We start from the raw sequence: 18,455 nt of genomic DNA, 5'->3' as shown, positions 1-18,455 counted from the left end.
ATTTCCTTGTACAATATAATTAAATTGTATACGAGTTCCTGTGGATAAGTAAAATAATTTTCTTTGGTGTTCCAAGCCACTTCTCTTTATAACCAATTAATAGAGACAATTCTCACGTCACATCACTGACTGATTAGATTGTGAATTTAATAAAGAGGAAATTTCACAAAATGTCTCTTTTTATCTAGTCATTTGTAAAAATATCCACCATTATAAAAATGTTTAATTTGGAAGAATTTATACCAAAATACTCTTATTAACAATTTATAATTCCATACTAAGACAAAAAAATTGCAATATTGTTATTGGCCAATAAAATTTTGACACATAACCTGTCATATTTATTTCAACAAGTATACGTGTCAAATCATAATAAATGTTATATTTTTTATTGATTTAGAAATGTCGAGAACAATATTTTTAAATGTAGAGAAATGTCATGTTCAAAATGAAATGTCATTCTAAATAAATGAAATGATGTTTAAATGTCGAGAATAACATATGAAATGTCAAGAAACATTATTTTAATATAACTCCTCATGAAAGTCACTTCTAAAAATTCATGACAAATTGATAAAAAAAATCAAATGTTGAGAAGGACATTTAAAATGTCGAGAATACCATTTCAAAATGTAGCTTTTCATTAAGGACATAATAGACAAGTTGACACTAAATTCAAATGAGTGGATACTTTTCAACTCGTACCCTTAAAATTCAACATTCTTAAAAATGTCCTTTTAATAAATTATATTTTCAAATAAGAACAATAATTTAAATTATCAACTTTATCCTGGAAAAGTTTTGGGTGGATTAGTGTTTCTGGGGGAAAAATGGACGCAACACTAATCTCAATATTCACCTCTATCATCATAGCTGCATCCATAAGATTTGCAGTGAAACTGCTAAACTGGGCGTGGTTAAGGCCTAAGAATCTCGAAAAATGTCTCAGAAAACAAGGAATCAATGGAAATCCTTACAAAATTTTTATTGGGGACATGAAAGAATTGATCAGATTCATGAAAGAAACACAGCCCAAATCAATCAAAATCTCAGACGATATGGCACCGCATATTTCTCATTATTACTACCAGAGCATCCACAAGTTTGGTATGTATTTTCATATAAATTTCTTTTTTCTTTTTTTTTTCTTTTTTTTCCATTTTCATTAGTAACCTTGCAACTTACTTGAACATCAGGTGAGAATTCATTCATATGGTTTGGGCCATCACCAAGGTTGAATATTACTGATCCGGAGCTTATCAAGGAGATTTTATCGAAACCTGATGTATTTCGAAAGCCAGTTCCGGATTTGGGGTCGATTATTGTGGGAGGGCTTTTGTTTCTTGAAGGTGAAAAATGGGCTAAACATAGAAAGATAGTCACCCCTGCTTTCAATCTACACAAGTTGAAGGTAGTCCTAATCTTCCATAACTTTTGCCTACTTCGGTACATCTAAGAAAAAGATTCATGTAGCCGATCCTAAATATGCGCTTCTATAACACTCTTGTTCATACTTTCGATCATATGAACCTTTATGCTAAAAGTTCATACTTCTGATTCATGGACCCTTAATTTTGCTTGTAGAACACGCTAGTGGCAATACGTATGAGTTGTTCGAGTATGATGCACAAATGGGAATCATTGGTTTCAATGAACGTTCTTCCGAAATCGATATTTGGCCATACCTTCAAGATTTATCCGGGGACATGATTTCGCGCACAGCATTTGGCAGCAGTCATGAAGAAGGGACAAGAATTTTTCAGCTCCAGAAAGAACAAGTTAAACTCTCCTTGCAAATAATGCAGTTATCTTTTATCCCTGGATGGAGGTAACAAACAAATTTTTTTGTATAAGCTAATGTTTCAAAAAAGAATTTTGTTTAGTTCGATGAATTTAATTTTATGGAACACAGATTCTTTCCAACTAAAGCAAACAGAAGATTTAAAGCAATCTCCAAGGAAATACATTCCTTGCTAAAAGGTATTGTTAGCAAAAGAGAAAAGGCAATGGAAAGGGGAGAAACAGTTAGAGATGACTTGTTGGGATTATTAATGAAATCGAATTTGCAAGAAATTCAAGAACATGGAAACAAGAACATGGGAATGAGTATTGGGGATGTTATCGAGGAATGCAAACTGTTTTATTTTGCTGGGTCTGAGACAACTTCTAATTTACTAGTCTGGACTATGGTATTGCTAAGCCAATACCAAGAATGGCAAGCTCGAGCCCGAGAAGAAGTTTTTCAAATTTTAGGGAAAGAAGAACCAACTTCAGAAGGACTAAATCACCTCAAAATTGTAAGTTTTCTCTTCGCTTAAACACATAAACAAAAATAAGGCACAAGAACAAATCCATTTACCGAGGTCTGATTAGAAATTGATACACATCCCATTAGGCTCCACAAGAGTGGATCTGCATGCTTCTGTACAAAAATACATCTAGGATCAAACCTCACAACAAATCCCTTAAATTACTCTCAATCTGAACCACTTTCTACTAACATTTTAAATGCGTATGCGCTGAAATTTTACAAATGACAGGTTTTCTGAAGATTTTTTATCCTAACCACACTATACTTAACAGGTTACAATGATTCTCCAAGAAGTTTTGAGGTTGTACACACCAGCACCTCTAATGGTTCGAACCACTACAGAGACTGTGAAACTCAAAAACATGACTCTACCTGCCGGGGTACAGATGTCACTGCTAATAGGCCAACTACATCACAATCCTAAGATTTGGGGGGACGACTCAAAGGAGTTCAAACCTGAGAGATTTTCTCAAGGAATTTCTGGTGGCACCTACATACCTTTCAGCTCAGGTCCTCGAATCTGCATTGGACAAAACTTCGCAATGATTGAAGCAAAAACAGCTCTGGCAATGATATTACAACGCTTCTCATTTGAATTCTCCTCATCTTATAAACATTCTCCTTTCCCCATTATCACTCTTCAGCCCCAGTATGGAGCTCCACTGATTTTGCATAAGCTCTAATCCAAGCCTTGGTCCTAATTAGATGTTTGGTATGCTAGATTGAATGTAATTAAATGAGATGAATAACTAATATAAGTTAGAATCTTGATTATCTTATATTGTACTATACCGTATCGAATATATCATATGCTGTACCAAATATGTCATAAGAGTTATTACTCTAATCGTAACTTATGGATTCGGAAACATCATCTTAACATGACTAGTTGGTCTTCAAGAATTCAATCTTACTTATGATAAAGCAATCTTGTACATTCTCTCTTCAACTCAAGATTTCCGGATTGAACAGATTAATGTAGGATTAAAGCTCTCTTAGGAACATAACTCGTAACATTTTAAAGTTGAAAACATGCCCAACATACATGACATGCTCAACATAAAGAGCATTGAACAAAGTATAAAGAAAAGAAAGCCTGTTCAGCCGGTATCAATACCTAAAGCCAAAAAAGTGCTGACAAAAGGGCGATTTTTCTTGGGTGGCAATTGGAAGTCTAGACAAAATTGACTGCATTTACAAGGATAACTCTAAGAACTTCGATAGAATAAACTCTCCCTTGACTTCGACTCACCTATATATGCAAATTTACTGCTCCGTGGGGTTTGGAATTGGACCTAGCCCGAGAATTGTTCCCGTGAGAGAGAAAGAGACAAAAATCTGTTGATTTAGCCAGGAAAAGATGGATGCAACATTCGGCATACTTTTCACCTGCATTTTAATAGCATCCGTAACATGGACAGTGAAATTTCTAAATTGGGTCTGGCTAAGGCCTAAGAAGCTGGAGAAATGCCTAAGAAAGCAAGGTTTTAATGGGAATTCTTACAGATTCTTTATAGGAGACATGAAAGACTTTATCACCTCCATGAAAGAAGAACGGCCCAGATCAGTCAAACTCTGTGATGATATATCCTCTCACATTCTTCCGTATTATTACCAGATCATCAAGAAGTTTGGTAAGCTGCATTAAGTACAATTCATACTTACAATATTAGCAGCATTTATTTCAGAATTGCATACATTCTTAACAGTCCGAGTGAAATTGTTTAATCAGGTAAGAGTTCCTTCGTATGGTTCGGGCCATCACCGAGATTGAATGTCACTGATCCCGAGCTCATGAAGGAGATTTTGACAAAACCAGGACTATTTCAGAAGCCACATCCAGACCCTATACGTGATACCATTGTGGGAGGGCTACTGTTTCTTGAAAATGAAAAATGGACAAAACATAGGAAAATTATCAACCCTGCCTTCCATTTAGAGAAGTTGAAGGTAGTTTCCCATCAATTATATTTCAATGTAAATTAGCTTGATGGAACTTATGAAATTTAATTTGTTTATGTAGAATATGGTACCAGAAATTAATTTGAGCTGTTCCAATATGATAGACAAATGGGAAGCATTAGTTTCAAGAACTGAAGGTTCATTTGAACTGGATGTTTGGCCATCTATTGAAGATTTAACAGGTGATGTCATTTCACGGACAGCATTTGGTTGTAACTTCGAAGATGGAAGGAGAATATTCGAGCTTCAAAAAGAAGAAGTCGAGCTCGTTTTGCAACTATTGCAGTTCAGTTTTATCCCGGGATGGAGGTACACATTAAATTTTTACATAAACATGATGAAGATCACTTGAATATTGGTTTAGCTTTGAAGGGCTAATTTGTTTTGTTGACAGATATTTACCAATCAAAGCAAACAGAAGAGTGAAAGCAATCTCTCAAGAAATTCAGGCCTTGTTAAGGGGTATTGTCAACAAAAGAGAGAAGGCAATGGAAAGAGGAGAAGCTACTGCTGATGACTTATTAGGCATCTTAATGGAATCGAATTTCAAGGAAATTCAAGAACATGGAAACAAGAGTGGAGGGATGAGCATCGAAGAGGTAATTGAGGAGTGTAAACTATTCTACTTTGCTGGCTCTGAGACGACTTCAAATTTACTCGTGTGGACTATTGTATTGCTAAGTAAACATCAAGAATGGCAAGTCCGTGCAAGAGACGAGGTTTTGCAAGTTTTTGGGATGAAAACGCCAACTTTTGATGAACTAAACCACCTTAAAACTGTAAAAATTCTTATTCCCTGCTATAATATTTCACCATATAATTGAAATCATCAATTCTAACAACACTGTACCTGCAGGTAACTATGATTCTTCAAGAAGTCTTAAGGCTGTATCCACCTGCCCCTTTGATCATTCGTGCTCCTACGAAGCCAGTGAAGCTGGGAAACACGACTCTACCAGTCGGAGTACAATTGACACTGCTAATAGGCCTACTCCATTACGACCCCAAGATTTGGGGGAAAGATGTGAAGGAGTTCAAACCGCAGAGATTTTCTGAAGGAATTTTCAATGCAACAAAGACTCAGTTCTGCTTCTTGCCATTCAGTGCAGGTCCTCGAGTCTGCATTGGACAAAACTTTGCGATGATTGAGGCGAAAATGGCTGTATCAATGATTCTACAAAAATTCTCATTTGAGCTGTCTCCATCTTATGTGCATGCACCCTTCCCAGTTATGACACTTCAACCCCAGCTCGGTGCTTCAATAATTTTGCAGAAGCTTTAAATTTTTTAGTTTAAAATTATGTCATCACAATATTTCATCTAGAGAACTCGCGTGAAAATGAAACCTTTTGCACCACTCCATTCAATCTGTATATATGTTTGCCAAAAGCTTACAACCCGTGTAACTTTCACTGGATTGTTATTCTTTCTCCAAGACACATTTCCTCGTTCCTATCAGCAACAAAAATTAGAAAAATAAGACGGGTACTTACACCACTGAGTTCAAACAGCATTAATCCATGTGTAAATTACAGACGAGGCAGAAATGAGTTTTTGGCAGAGGATGGGTTTTCGTCGCTGATAAAAGCACAACAGAATGTGAAGGGACATTCTCCAACTAATGCAAAAAAAAACCTTAAAACAAATTACAAAACACGTCATGACATAAATTGTGATCTCTGCAAGAAATATTTGTATTGCACATATCATCGGAGCCAAATGGATTCATCATGTGCTCAGTCATAGCTAAAAATTTATAGTTACAAGGTAATGTTCATCTTCATAAGCCGCAGCAAGATGCTTCTCGGTGGAAGAGTTCATTTTCTTAATTGAATCTTCCTAAACATTTCCGTGCGAATAATTTATGCAGTCCATGGTTTCTAGCAGCAGCTGCGGGCATGAATTCTGATGAATGAAGGCATAAATAAAGCAACTGATTGATCAGAAAGTGGAGCCTCCGGGAAGCTCTAGCTGCAGGGAACCAGTAGGCAGAAACATAAAAGATGTGAAGTTGCCAGATATCAAATAGTGACAGTTTTTTCATACCAGAAAATTCAGATATAATTTTTCAATCAGAAAACTTATATACACAAATGCAATCAGGCTAGTTTCTGATCTCCATTTTACTCCTCTCTCCAACTCCTAAATCATGTCAACAAGAATAATACCTGATACATACAACGTTTATTGTACAATACCAACATATAAAGCCCAATGCCCTGAGTTATGACAGAAAACTAGGACAAACAATGACAATACTGCAGTGCTGATTCCGACCAGAATAATCAGTTATAAAGCAAACTACAATACATTGATTCAAACACTTCTGAGTTGAATATAATTAGACTAGCAATGGAAAATTCTTTTACATCTTAAAGTTAAATGACGACTGTTGAATGAAAAATTAAAGCCCTTAAAAGGAAAAGATTATAGATCAATAAGCAACCATTTTACTCAAAGGTAAAGTGTTGATCATTACCTTAAGTTATAATTCTATCATTCTTATTGCTCCAACAAGCCAAACCCTTCAGGTGGCCAAACCTGTAAAACAGAATATATAAGTAGCGTTCACAAATCAACCACATTCAAAAATCACTTTTCAAATGAATCGTATAGACTGATAACCTACACATCAAGTTAAATTTTACAATTGACTAAATTGTTCCTTCAATGGAGAAGCTCATTATCATTGCAGTTAGTCATAAAATTTCTGAGGGAATTCTTTTCCCTAAGGACTTGGAGCACTCAGATATGTCTATTGCACTTGTTATAAAGTCGTTAAACAAATTCATTAACAAGAGATGATCCAGAATGAAATATTTTCAGGACGGGTGGAGTAGCTTGGATTATCATTAAGAGAACAAAAAGGCGAAATAGCAAAGGAGAGGACAGCTTCACTCATGTAAAATATTTACAATAAACAAATTTCAAGCTTTTGTACTTTCCACAACCCCATTATCATGGATATTGTAGAGTATCAAGTTAATGGCATAATCAGCAGTTGGAGACACTATCTACAATTAAAAATATAATAATTTACCATCATATCAATCAATTATTCATTTACAAGTATTTCAAACAATAATCATTATATTTTCAACCACCGGACTCAATCTCCTACAAAAATTTCTTCCAATCTTGCTAGTTACAGTAAGTTTCTCTTCAGCTTTGAAATTGCATGATACAGGAAAAGTTTTACTAATAAAGGGTCTATATTTAGGTGACATGCCGAGAGTGGTGGACCGCATCCAAAAAGTAAATTGGCAGGCAATTCATAATTATTCCCACTGGGAAGCTACAACTCTAGAAAAATGAAATCATATAAACCAGAAATTTAATCAACAGAAAAAGAAGCTTACTCTACAAAAAACCTTTCCCAGGATCAGACCATAAGGGATTGGCCCAAGGTGCCGTGAATCCTTCGACGCATAGATATTATCTCCCTGTATCCACACATGGCCCTTAGGCACCTATAATTCCAAAGATATACATAAAAGCCTCCTTTTGGCAAAATTTGCAAATTGTTTATAAATGGTCGAAGTTCATATTCAACCACATATTCCAATGGAACCACAAGTGTATCTATTTATAAATTAAGCCATTTATAAATTCTTCCCAAACAGAGGCTTAATAACATCATCCTGAACAGGGGAAAAAATAGAAAATAATAGAAATCCTTTGATGCGAAACATTACAGCAAAGGTCATTCAAAATCTGTCAAATTGATTGGATTTGATTACTTCATATTGCCCGTGGATGTAATGAAGTTAGCATGCAGGTGCCTTCACAGTCGATATGTGAACTCTCTCATGAGTATGCAGGAGAATGAAGAAAATTTCTACTCAGAGCTCACTTAATTTTCTCATCAGTCAGATACATCACAAGAATTCCAGATGCTTTGAACTAAATTGTTAGCCAAAGCAAACAAAGACCATTTTTTCCTTTATTAAATATGAAAATAACTTTTAGCCTCATGGTCACAACAATTAGAGATAGTTTGAATTCGTGAAGATTACGAAATTATTACACTGTCGCAAAAGGGCACCATTCAAAAAGCACCCACCAAACACAACCCCCTCAATCATGACTTTGTGGCCATTTCAAATCTTAAAGAGAAGAAATCAGGCAGATCCAAGGCTGAACTGATAATTTATCCTCAAGACCCATCTAGTTTGGTTTAAACAAACTAAATAATAACAAGAATAATCACTTCTCATAGTGATCACTTATTATTAATTTATTTTCAACTTTCTGAATATTTGTCATGCTTGTGACCATCCTACTAAATGTTTCAGAAGTGTATAATATTAGTTTATTTCTTGATTAAATCAGAAATCTTTATTGATAATTGGTTGACAAAGATGAACAACTTATGTAATATCAGTGCTCTTTTATCTGATAATTCTTAGTTACCGAGCACATGCACCCTGATCAATGTCACGGTTTCGTTTGGCAACTCCTTGTCCATTCATGAACTAGAATTTGAGAAAGCTCTATTCCAAGTTGGATTGAATCATTTCTAATTCCAATAATAACACTTCAATTTTTGTATCACAATTAGAAGGTACAAGATATATCAACACCATCTACAAATAACACACACTAATAAGTGGAACAGACAACAAAGAACTGAACAAACTCATCAGAACTAGCTTCGACCTTAGTTCTTTTCCCCAGTAGGCCAAGACCTCAAATTCCTCTTCAGAAAGACCCAATTTCACACTAACAAAGGCACTCAACAAATGTGCAGGGATTGACGATTGAACTAAAAATAAGAGCAGAACTGAAATTGAAATCAAGAAATTAACAGAAAAAATCATACCACGAGGGAGTGAGAGCGATCACTATGATTGGGGTCCACTAAGAAGGTGACCTTATCACCCTCCATGCCCACAATGCGCTTCGTAATTGTTTTCCTAGGGTTCTCCGGCGACCGCACTAAAACGACGTCGCCCGGCCCCACCATTCCAAGCAAATGCGACATCTTCTCCACCAACAACACGTCGCCAGTTAAATTCAACGTAGGTAGCATGCTCGGTCCATACACCTTCAGAAAGACAAAAATGCAAATAAATCGATTACATCATAATGTTACAAATTTAAGACGGCAAAAATGAATCTGTACCAGAGTAGGCGAGCAGAGATAATTGTTGGTAACGTGTAAGAGGCAAAGGAATTTGGCGAAAAGGATGGTGTGATCCATGGCTTCTTTGGCTGTTGATTTCCATCTTTGCGTGAATTGGAAGAATTGTGCTCTCATATTTGAGTCCAATTCTCGAGCCCAGATTCAAATATTTCCCTTTCTATCTCTTTTTGTGTTGATTCTTACTCTGCTATCATAGTCTCGTCCCCTTCATGGTAGATTGGTAGTAGTTGTATTCTTGGAGGTAAAATTTTATTTTTTTATTTTTTTGGTTTGGGCAGAAGCAACTACAGAAGAATTTGAGTGGATGAGGAGAAGGTTCAAACAGTAGACATTTTTCAATACCCTAATTAGTTTGGCAATGTTCGAAGGAGTATAGACTCCAAATCAGGGATGGCAGGAGAGGGTTGAACCCGATTTTCTTGAGTCGAGATAGAAAGGTATTAAAACCAATGTTCTAAAAGGCGTGTCTAGACGACGCCTCCTATGTACAATGCGTAGCAGAAATGCCAAGTCACTCGACTTAGCTCCTTATTTAGACGTCAACAATTACCGTTGACCATTAATGCGTGTCTAAGCGTGATTACGCGCGCATTATTTTTAAAAAAAAAATTATAATTCTTTTAATTTAAAATTTAAAGGTTGATTTCTTCACTTAGTCTGCTCCAAACTCAAAACAGCCGTTTGAAACCTTGAACAAAGGAAAATTCCCTAAAATTTCTACTTATTCGACTTAGCTCCTTATTTAGACGTCAACAATTACCGTTGACCATTAATGCGTGTCTAAGCGTGATTACGCGCGCATTATTTTTTTAAAAAAAAATTATAATTCTTTTAATTTAAAATTTAAAGGTTGATTTCTTCACTTAGTCTGCTCCAAACTCAAAACAACCGTTTGAAACCTTGAACAAAGGAAAATTCCCTAAAATTTCTACTTATTTACTACTTGGTATTTACATTTGAAACTTACTACTTGGTATTTACATTTGAAACTTACTACTTGGTATTTACATTTGAAACTTTTAAAATTTTTTTGTCTAAAGTTCCTATAAATCTGTATTAGATGTTTTGTGTTAGGTTTAAGGGTGTAATTGACGATTCTGTGTACAAAAAGACTAAATTGTAAATTTGTAAAAGTCAGGGACTCAATTGTACAATGTTATAAAAGTCAGGGAATTAGAGTGCAATTTAGCAAAGCTAAATGGTAGGGACTAGGGTTTGAGTGTTTGGTTCAAATCAAGGCTGCGGTGCCAGAAGTTCACTAGCTATTCGCCCTGCCGCAGCTCAAGCGAGGGGAAGCAGAATGGTCGTCGCTCGCTCGCCGCTCAAGCGAAGTGGCGTCACTCGCTGTTCGCTCGAGCGACGGTGTTATATGGAAAATCGTATTTTCGATTTCTGGAAAGTTTGACTCGGCCTAGGACTCATAATTGCCCCCAACTATAAGTACAAAGGCTGTGAACGTGAAAGAAAGATTGACATAGTGTGCTTTACATAGATATCATCTTCAATATTCTCTCAAGTGATCTAAGGCAGAACTGAACAAGGAATTCATCCATAAATACATTGTGATTCGGGCAATCCACTATTGGGGAAAACATCACTATTTGTGAAGACAAAACACTTGGACTTCTTCATCTATTGAGGAAGGGACTCTCTCATTAGGAGATTGAGAGAGATGGATGACAAGCGCAAGAATTGGACAAGAACAGGAGGTTCTTGGAATTTCACTTGGTGATACAATCAGTTAGAGGCCAGGGGGCTGTATTGGAAGCAGATTGGGCTGCAGGAGGTAGATCGGGAAGCTAGCAGGAGACTAGCAGTATCTACGGTAGTAGATCGTGAGACTAGAACAGCGAGTCTGACTTGGTACAGAGTTTGGCATAACTTGTACTGGCTGGATTGATATAGTGGAAACTACTGGCTTGGTCCCAGAGTTTTACCTACATTAGGGTTTCTTCGTCATCATATTGAAAGTTGGTGTTATTACTGTTTTATTTACTTTACGCAAATTAACAATTCAACATAGGCTTAATTGGACGTGTACGTTTAATCACTTAGACAACAATTAATTTGTGACTTGTTACAATTAATTGTATTAATTCCGCGCGTAAGGTCAAACGGTAAATTGGAACGTAAACTTGGTAACGCTAAAATTTGAATTTGACATAGTAAATCATTCTCGTGAATTTTCAAGTGGTTGTAGAACATTCCCTAAACTTTCATTTTGTATGTATTTTTTTTAATAATTAAATGACTTTTTGATTGAGTAAAAATTAAAATAACATTAAAATAAGAAAACGCCTTTTATCCTTTTTTATGCATATGCCTCGCCTAAACTCCCCTAGCCCATTTGCCTCCACGCATAGCTATGTATTACGCCTTTTAAAACATTGATTAAAACACACTAATTTTCTTTGTTCGAGAAGGTTGCACAAAAGAATCACCCGTATAACATAAGGACACTTGTCAAGGCTGACACAAAAGAATCAGCTTCGAGACGAACCCTTGTAGCATTAGGACACTCTTGTCCAAATACGAGAGGGGAGGAAGGTTGACAAAAAAGGAATATCCACTTAGGGCAGAACTCTTATAACAGTAGGATCAAGGGGCAAACCTTGTAGACTCTGGTCCAAACACGGGTGATAAGGAAGGCTGACAGGAAATAGTATTAGCTTTGGACTGAACCCTTATAGCACCAGGACACTCTGGTCCAAACATGAGCTATAAAAATACAAATTCGAGAAGGATGATCAAGGGGTATTTTGCCGTCTCTGCTCCAAAGTGTTAATTATCGTCTTCTTATTAAAGTTGTATTGTGAGCTTTCCTCCTTATATCGGCAATGTATAGCATTCCTAGAGGACTTGGAATTGCAGTCAGCCAAAAAGTTTGTTTAAAATGTACCTTTGTTTGACATGAAGCAAATGTTTTAGCTTATGTACTTTGCGAGTCAACCATTTTTATATGGGTTGATCAACTTCCATCTTTTGTCTTTTATAGTTAACATGGTAACATTTGTAGAAAGAAAAAACTACATCAATGAATGGCATTGCCTGTCAATATGTTCTTCATGGACTTTTGATCCAATGTTTAGTTTATTTTAAGTAAATTTTGATAAGTGTTGATGAAATGTGTAGTTGACATGTTGTGAATCTCATAAAATGCGTGGTTGAAAATGAGTATTGTTGAGACTTGAACCCTGTTATTTGTGCTCCCATATTTTCAGCTAACAAAACGTGTTTTGAAAATAAAGCTTTATAAATGGCATTCTGACTGATGATGACACCTGGCTTAATTTCCACCGTTGGATGAAGGGTTTACGCTCTGGTGATATAAATAGGATGGACTGTTCATTTGGCTCAGTGACTTTTCATTTTTGTGTGACTCTTGAGTGAGGTTCGAGAGAGTTCGTCGTCTCTCTCGAGTTAGGGTTTTCAGTCTTCCCTATTTTCTGTAATCGATCATCTCATTTGATGTTTTGGAAGGTTATTAATCATTGTATATTGATCTTTTCTTGAGTGAAACTTAGAGTTCTCATGTGTTGAGATTAGGAATGTGGTCTGTTGATTCGGTGCGAGTCTGAGGCAAATCTGTGGTTCCTTTTGAAGAGATAAGTCTCTTTCTTGTGTATTCTTATAGTGATTGAACTCTGTTACCTTCAATTGCCTATTTTTGGGCCTTTAGTGCAACCGAGCAATATCCACTTCAATTGGATGCTCAATAGGGGATTAGGTGCTTGTCACTGAACCTCTAGGGCTTCGGCAGGAAAATCTTGTTGTGTTATTTATTTTCTGCAAGTTTAATTTCTGTTTTGAGCTCGATTGTATCTTGCAATTAATGTGTGGGTTTTTTTTGCCCCCTTTCAGTGGTATCAGAGCGTTGAACTGGGGCAAGATACCTGGATCTTTGAAGGAGGGCTCGATCTGCGGCAGATTTGAAATTTCTGGAATTATTTTTAAACAGTATTGAAGGACCTTGAGTATTTTATACTTGTTGGGTGAGATCTGTCTAAACTTGTAAAGTTTACTTTATGAAATTGTGTGTTTCGATTTTCTTCCCTTGATTAACCATACACCATTTACCCACTGGTGTCTGGTCTTTGTCCAAAGACTCCTATGAGGTCTTGGAAATCTGAGAAAAGCCCAATTTGGGGGTGCATCTCGGGGATCTTGAAGGAGGAACTTCTCAGAAACCTAAAATTTCTGCCTGCTATTGTTGAGTCCTTGATTTGATCTGCATATTACTTATATGTTTTAAACTTGCATGTGTTGTGTATTCTTGATCAATACTGAGAACAATACTCCTTGTTGACATTGTTGTGTGTCCAGTGTATGCTGTTGTGTGATTTTTAACTCGAACTTGTACATTTTATGTGACATAAGAAAATGGCTACTGCTAAATTTGAGGTTGCACAATTCGATGGAAAAATTGATTACAATATGTGGAGTCAAAAGATGAAAGCTATACTGATGCAAATGAGATGTGTTAGGGCTTTAGATGACACTTGGTCTCAAGACATGAACCCTACTAGGAAGGTTGAATTAGAAGAGATAGCCTGGAGCACTATTTTCTTGTATCTGTCTGAGAATGTTATAAGAACTATTGGTGAAACTAAGACAGCTTCTGAACTGTGGACCAAATTAGAAAAACAGTATGTGACAAAAACCATTCCTAACAAATGTTATCTGTTAAAACAGCTCTTTTCTTTTAAAATGGACCCTTCCACTGACTTGGATGATAACTTGAATAGGTTTACAAAATTGACTCAAGATCTTACCAACTTTGATGAAAAACTTTCACAAGATCAGTTGGCTATGATCTTGTTGAACTCTATTAGTGATAGATATAAAGATATCAAGGTTGCCTTAGAATATGGCAGGGATGAACTTACTACAAAAATAATAATTAATGCCCTAAAAAATAAGGCCCTTGAAATAAAATCTGAAACAAAAGAAACTCATAGTGGGGATACTTTAATGGCAAAAGGAAAAGGCTTTAGTAAACCTAATTATCACTCAAAGGCTTCATTTGAAACTAAGCAAAAATGGGGTGATAAGGGAAAGTCTAAAAACAAGGCCAAAGGAAAGAAATGTTTTTATTGTGGAAAACAAGGTCATTTTATTAAAAACTGTTATAAAAAGAAAAATGAGACAAAAGAAAAGAAATATGAAGTTGGGGATGCAGCCTTATTGTATAACAAAGATAAAAATGAAGATGGCCTAGTACTTGTTAATGGGGACAAGAGACTAAGTGATGAATGGATCCTTGATTCAGGCTGTTCCTTTCATATGTGCCCTAATAAGAATAGTTTTCTTGAAATTGAAAAAACTACTGGTAGGCAAGTCATAATAGGTAACAATATAACATGTAAAGTAAATGGAATAGGCACCATAAAATTGCTACTTGATAAGGGGAAGGTCCTATTTCTAAAAGGAACTAGATATGTGCTTGAACTTGAGAAGAATCTAGTGTCTCTAGGAATGTTGGATGATATGGAGTTCAACATAAAATTGGGTCATGGACATATTGAAATTCTTAGGGAAAATGATTTAGTCATTAGTACCCCTAAGAGACATGGACTTTATTTCCTTAAAGCTAAACCTTTACTTGGCCTAACTGCTACTGCTTTATCTGAAAATTTTTCTTTTGCAAAATTATGGCATGAGAGACTTGGTCACATTGGCAAGAAAAGTCTAAAGACTTTAGAAAATAAAGGAATTTTTGGAGAACAAAATCTTGGTGATATTGGTCATTGTGAACAATGTGTGATTGGTAAACAAGTTAAACTTCCTTTTCTGCCTGGAACTCACAAAACTAAACAAATTATAGAGTACTTACATGCTGATTTGTGGGGACCTGCATCTGTGTGTACTATTTCAGGGTTTAAATATTATCTTTTGATCATTGATGATTTTTCAAGAAAAATCTGGATTTTCTTATTAAAATCTAAAGATGAGACTTTTTCAGTTTTTAGGGACTGAAAAACACAAATAGAAAATCAAACCGATCACAAGATAAAAATATTAAGAACAGACAATGGTCTGGAGTTTTGTAATCATGAGTTCAATAACTTCTATAAAGAACATGGTATATTAAGATATCTTACTGTTACCTATACACCTCAACAAAATGGTATAGCTGAAAGAATGAACAGAACCTTACTAAATAAAGTTAGATGTATGCTTTTAAGTTCTGGTTTGCCAAAAATATTTTGGGGAGAAGCTGTAAAAACAATTGCATATTTAGTTAATAGAACACCCACTTCTGCCCTAAATTTTGAAGTACCTGAATCAGTATGGACTAAAAATTCTATTGATTATTCACATTTAAAAACCTTTGGATGTGCTGCTTATGCACACCAGAATATTGGAAAACTAGAACCAAGATCACTTAAATGTGTTTTCTTGGGTTATGGTGAGAATGTGAAGGGGTATAGACTGTGTGTTAAAAGTGAGAAATGGTATAGGGTGATTGTTAGGGGAGATGTTGTCTTCAATGAATCCCTTATGCCATGCCTAGAAGGAAAACACAATTTGACTTCTGATGATGAACAAATTGAGGTGGAGCCTTCTAAAGTTGAAAGAAAAACAAATGTACCTGTTGAACCAGAAATGATTAATGCAGAAAATGAATTTGAAAATGAAACTGAAAATAATCTGCATAATAACACCAATGACCAGATTGAAAATCCAATCTATCCCATTGAAGAATATCAATTAACTAGAGATAGGGAAAGAAAGCAGACTAGACCACCTGCAAGATATGATTCAGATGATTTTGTTTCATTATTTACCTATCAGGAACAAACTAAAAATGAGCTTAACACTTATGAAGATGCCATAAACTGCAAAGACTCTAAGCATTGGATAACAGCTATGGAAGATGAAATGGGTTCACTTCTTAAAAATAAAACCTGAAAATTAGTTGAGAAGCCAAGAGGTCAAAAGCTTATAGACTGTAAATGGATTTATAAAATAAAAGAAGGTGAAGGGAGAAATAATAATAGTCTTAGGTATAAGGCTAGGTTAGTTGCAAAGGGGTTTACACAAAAGGAAGGAGTAGATTACACTGAAATTTTTTCTCCTGTAGCTAAATATACAACAATTCGATGTTTACTTGCCTTAGTTGCTCAATTTGGATGGGAACTTGACCAGTTGGATGTTAAGACTACTTTTCTTTATGGAGATCTGGATGAAACAATTTATATGAAACAACCAGTTGGGTTTCTGAAAGGAAATCCAGAAAATGTTGTATGCCTGTTAAAGAAGTCCCTGTATGGCCTGAAACAGACTCCTAGGCAGTGACAAAAGATTTGATTCTTTTTTATTGAAACTTGGTTTTCAAAAGAGCAATTATGATACGTGTTTGTATTGTAGAGGTAAAAGAGGTAAACATTCTCTTTATCTTGTACTTTATGTGGATGATATGCTGCTTGCAAGTTGTGATAAATCTGAGATTGAATATATTAAGCAACAACTTAAATCTGAATTTGACATAAAAGATCTTTGAAATGCTAAAAAGATTCTTGGCATGCAAATTTATAAAGATAAAGATAAAAATATGTTATTTCTGAATCAACATTATTTTGTGATAAAGATTCTGAAAAAATTTAACATGTTTGACTGTAAATCTGTGTCTCTGCCTCTTGCAAATCATTTTAAGCTAACCTCTGATCTCTGTCCCAAAACTTTTGAAGAATCTGATAAAATGTCAAAAATACCTTATGCAAATGTTATTAGTTCTGTGATGTACTTAATGGTATGTACTAGACCTGATCTTACTTTTAGCATTAGTATATTAAGTAGGTTTATGAGTAACCCTGTGGAAGAACACTGGAATGCTTTAAAATGGCTCTTAAGATACTTAAAGGGTAATGCAAACTTGGGTCTTGTGTTTAAAATGAACAAAGAAGGATTAACCTTAAAGGGATTTACTGATTCTGACTTTGCTGAAAATAGGGACAATAGGAAATCAACTTCATCTTATTTCTTTACCTTATGTGGTACAGTAATTAGTTGAAAATCACAATTACAAAAGATTGTAGCTTTATCTTCAATTGAAGCAGAATACATTGCTGCATCTGATGCTTTTAAAGAATGAATATGGTTAAGTGGATTACTTAAGGAACTTGGAATTGTTGATGAAAATGCAACATTATATTCTGATAATCAAAGTGTCATACACCTTAGTAAAAATCCCATGTATCATGATAGGACTAAACATATAGACATTAAGTATCACTTTATTAGAGACATTATTTCAAAAGGTGTTTTGAAAATTGGTAAAGTACCTACTCAATATAACCCATCTGATATGGGAACAAAGATAATACCTTTGAACAAATTTAAAAACTGTTTGAAGTCATTATCTATTGATACTATGTGATAAAGCTGCAGGTACTTGGAGCAAATGAAAGGAGAAAGTGATATTGTCTACTAGCTGCACTAAAGCAGAAAATATGGTAGCACGGTGGAAATTGTTGAGACTCGAACCTTGTTATTTGTGCTCCCATATTTTCAGCTAACAAAACGTGTTTTGAAAACACGCCTTTATAAATGGTATTCTGCCTGATGATGACACCTGGCTTAATTCCCATCGTTGGATGAAAGGTTTACGCTCTGGTGATATAAATAGAATGAACTGTTCGTTTGACTCGGTGACTTTTCATTTTTGTGTGACTCTTAAGTGAGGTTCGAGAGAGTTCTTTGTCTCTCTCGAGTTAGGGTTTTCAGTCTTCCCTATTTTCTGTAATCGATCATCTCATTCGATGTTTTGGAAGGTTATTACTCACTGTATATTGATCTTTTCTTGAGTGAAACTTAGAGTTCTCATGTGTTGAGATTAGGAATGTGGTATATTGATTCTGTGCGAGTCTGAAGCAGATCTATGATTCTTTTTGAAGAGATAAGTCTCTTTCTTGTATATTCTTATAGTGATTGAACTCTGTAACCTTCGATTGCCTGTTTTTGGGGCTTTAGTGCAACCGAGCAATATCTACTTCGATTGGATGCTCAACAGGGGATTAGGTGCTTGTCACTGAA

At 35.4% G+C, this 18,455-nt stretch overlaps 2 protein-coding genes and 1 pseudogene across 2 annotated transcripts; 2 read left to right on the top strand and 1 right to left on the bottom strand.

Moving 5' to 3' along the window:
- Positions 1–783: 783 nt before the first annotated feature.
- LOC111370865 lies at positions 784–3,180 on the top strand (annotated as a pseudogene).
- A 97-nt stretch (positions 3,181–3,277) lies between these two features.
- Positions 3,278–5,633, top strand: LOC111370864 (cytochrome P450 CYP72A219-like). The gene is made up of 5 exons (XM_022992765.1): positions 3,278–3,945; positions 4,044–4,261; positions 4,335–4,582; positions 4,668–5,052; positions 5,130–5,633. Exons 1-5 carry the CDS (start codon positions 3,672–3,674, stop codon positions 5,553–5,555), a joined length of 1,551 nt encoding a protein of 516 aa, XP_022848533.1. The 5' UTR covers positions 3,278–3,671; the 3' UTR covers positions 5,556–5,633.
- A 240-nt stretch (positions 5,634–5,873) lies between these two features.
- On the bottom strand, positions 5,874–9,817 carry LOC111370866 (mitochondrial inner membrane protease subunit 1). The gene is made up of 5 exons (XM_022992767.1): positions 9,399–9,817; positions 9,096–9,320; positions 7,633–7,743; positions 6,753–6,814; positions 5,874–6,244 (listed from the first exon to the last, which is right to left on the bottom strand). Exons 1-4 carry the CDS (start codon positions 9,531–9,533, stop codon positions 6,776–6,778), a joined length of 510 nt encoding a protein of 169 aa, XP_022848535.1. The 5' UTR covers positions 9,534–9,817; the 3' UTR covers positions 5,874–6,244; positions 6,753–6,775.
- Positions 9,818–18,455: the final 8,638 nt, after the last annotated feature.

The sequence above is a fragment of the Olea europaea genome, chromosome 21 (genome assembly GCF_002742605.1).
Source record: "Olea europaea var. sylvestris chromosome 21, O_europaea_v1, whole genome shotgun sequence".
In the NCBI taxonomy this organism is placed as follows: domain Eukaryota; kingdom Viridiplantae; phylum Streptophyta; class Magnoliopsida; order Lamiales; family Oleaceae; genus Olea; species Olea europaea.
Note: the sequence above shows the minus strand (reverse complement) of the source record. Positions and strands in the feature narration are given on the sequence as shown.

What these genes read in the sequence shown, in the direction of transcription:
- LOC111370864 (XM_022992765.1), top strand. Translation starts at nt 3,672, where the DNA reads ATGGATGCAACATTCGGCATACTTTTCACCTGCATTTTAATAGCATCC. An exon ending in AGTTTTATCCCGGGATGGAG is followed by an intron (nt 4,583 to 4,667) that starts GTACACATTAAA and finishes TTTTGTTGACAG; the next exon opens with ATATTTACCAATCAAAGCAA. An exon ending in AACTAAACCACCTTAAAACT is followed by an intron (nt 5,053 to 5,129) that starts GTAAAAATTCTT and finishes CTGTACCTGCAG; the next exon opens with GTAACTATGATTCTTCAAGA.
- LOC111370866 (XM_022992767.1), bottom strand. Translation starts at nt 9,533, where the DNA reads ATGAGAGCACAATTCTTCCAATTCACGCAAAGATGGAAATCAACAGCC. An exon ending in ATCGCTCTCACTCCCTCGTG is followed by an intron (nt 7,744 to 9,095) that starts GTATGATTTTTT and finishes TTGGAATTATAG; the next exon opens with GTGCCTAAGGGCCATGTGTG. An exon ending in TGGGAAAGGTTTTTTGTAGA is followed by an intron (nt 6,815 to 7,632) that starts GTAAGCTTCTTT and finishes TCTGTTTTACAG; the next exon opens with GTTTGGCCACCTGAAGGGTT.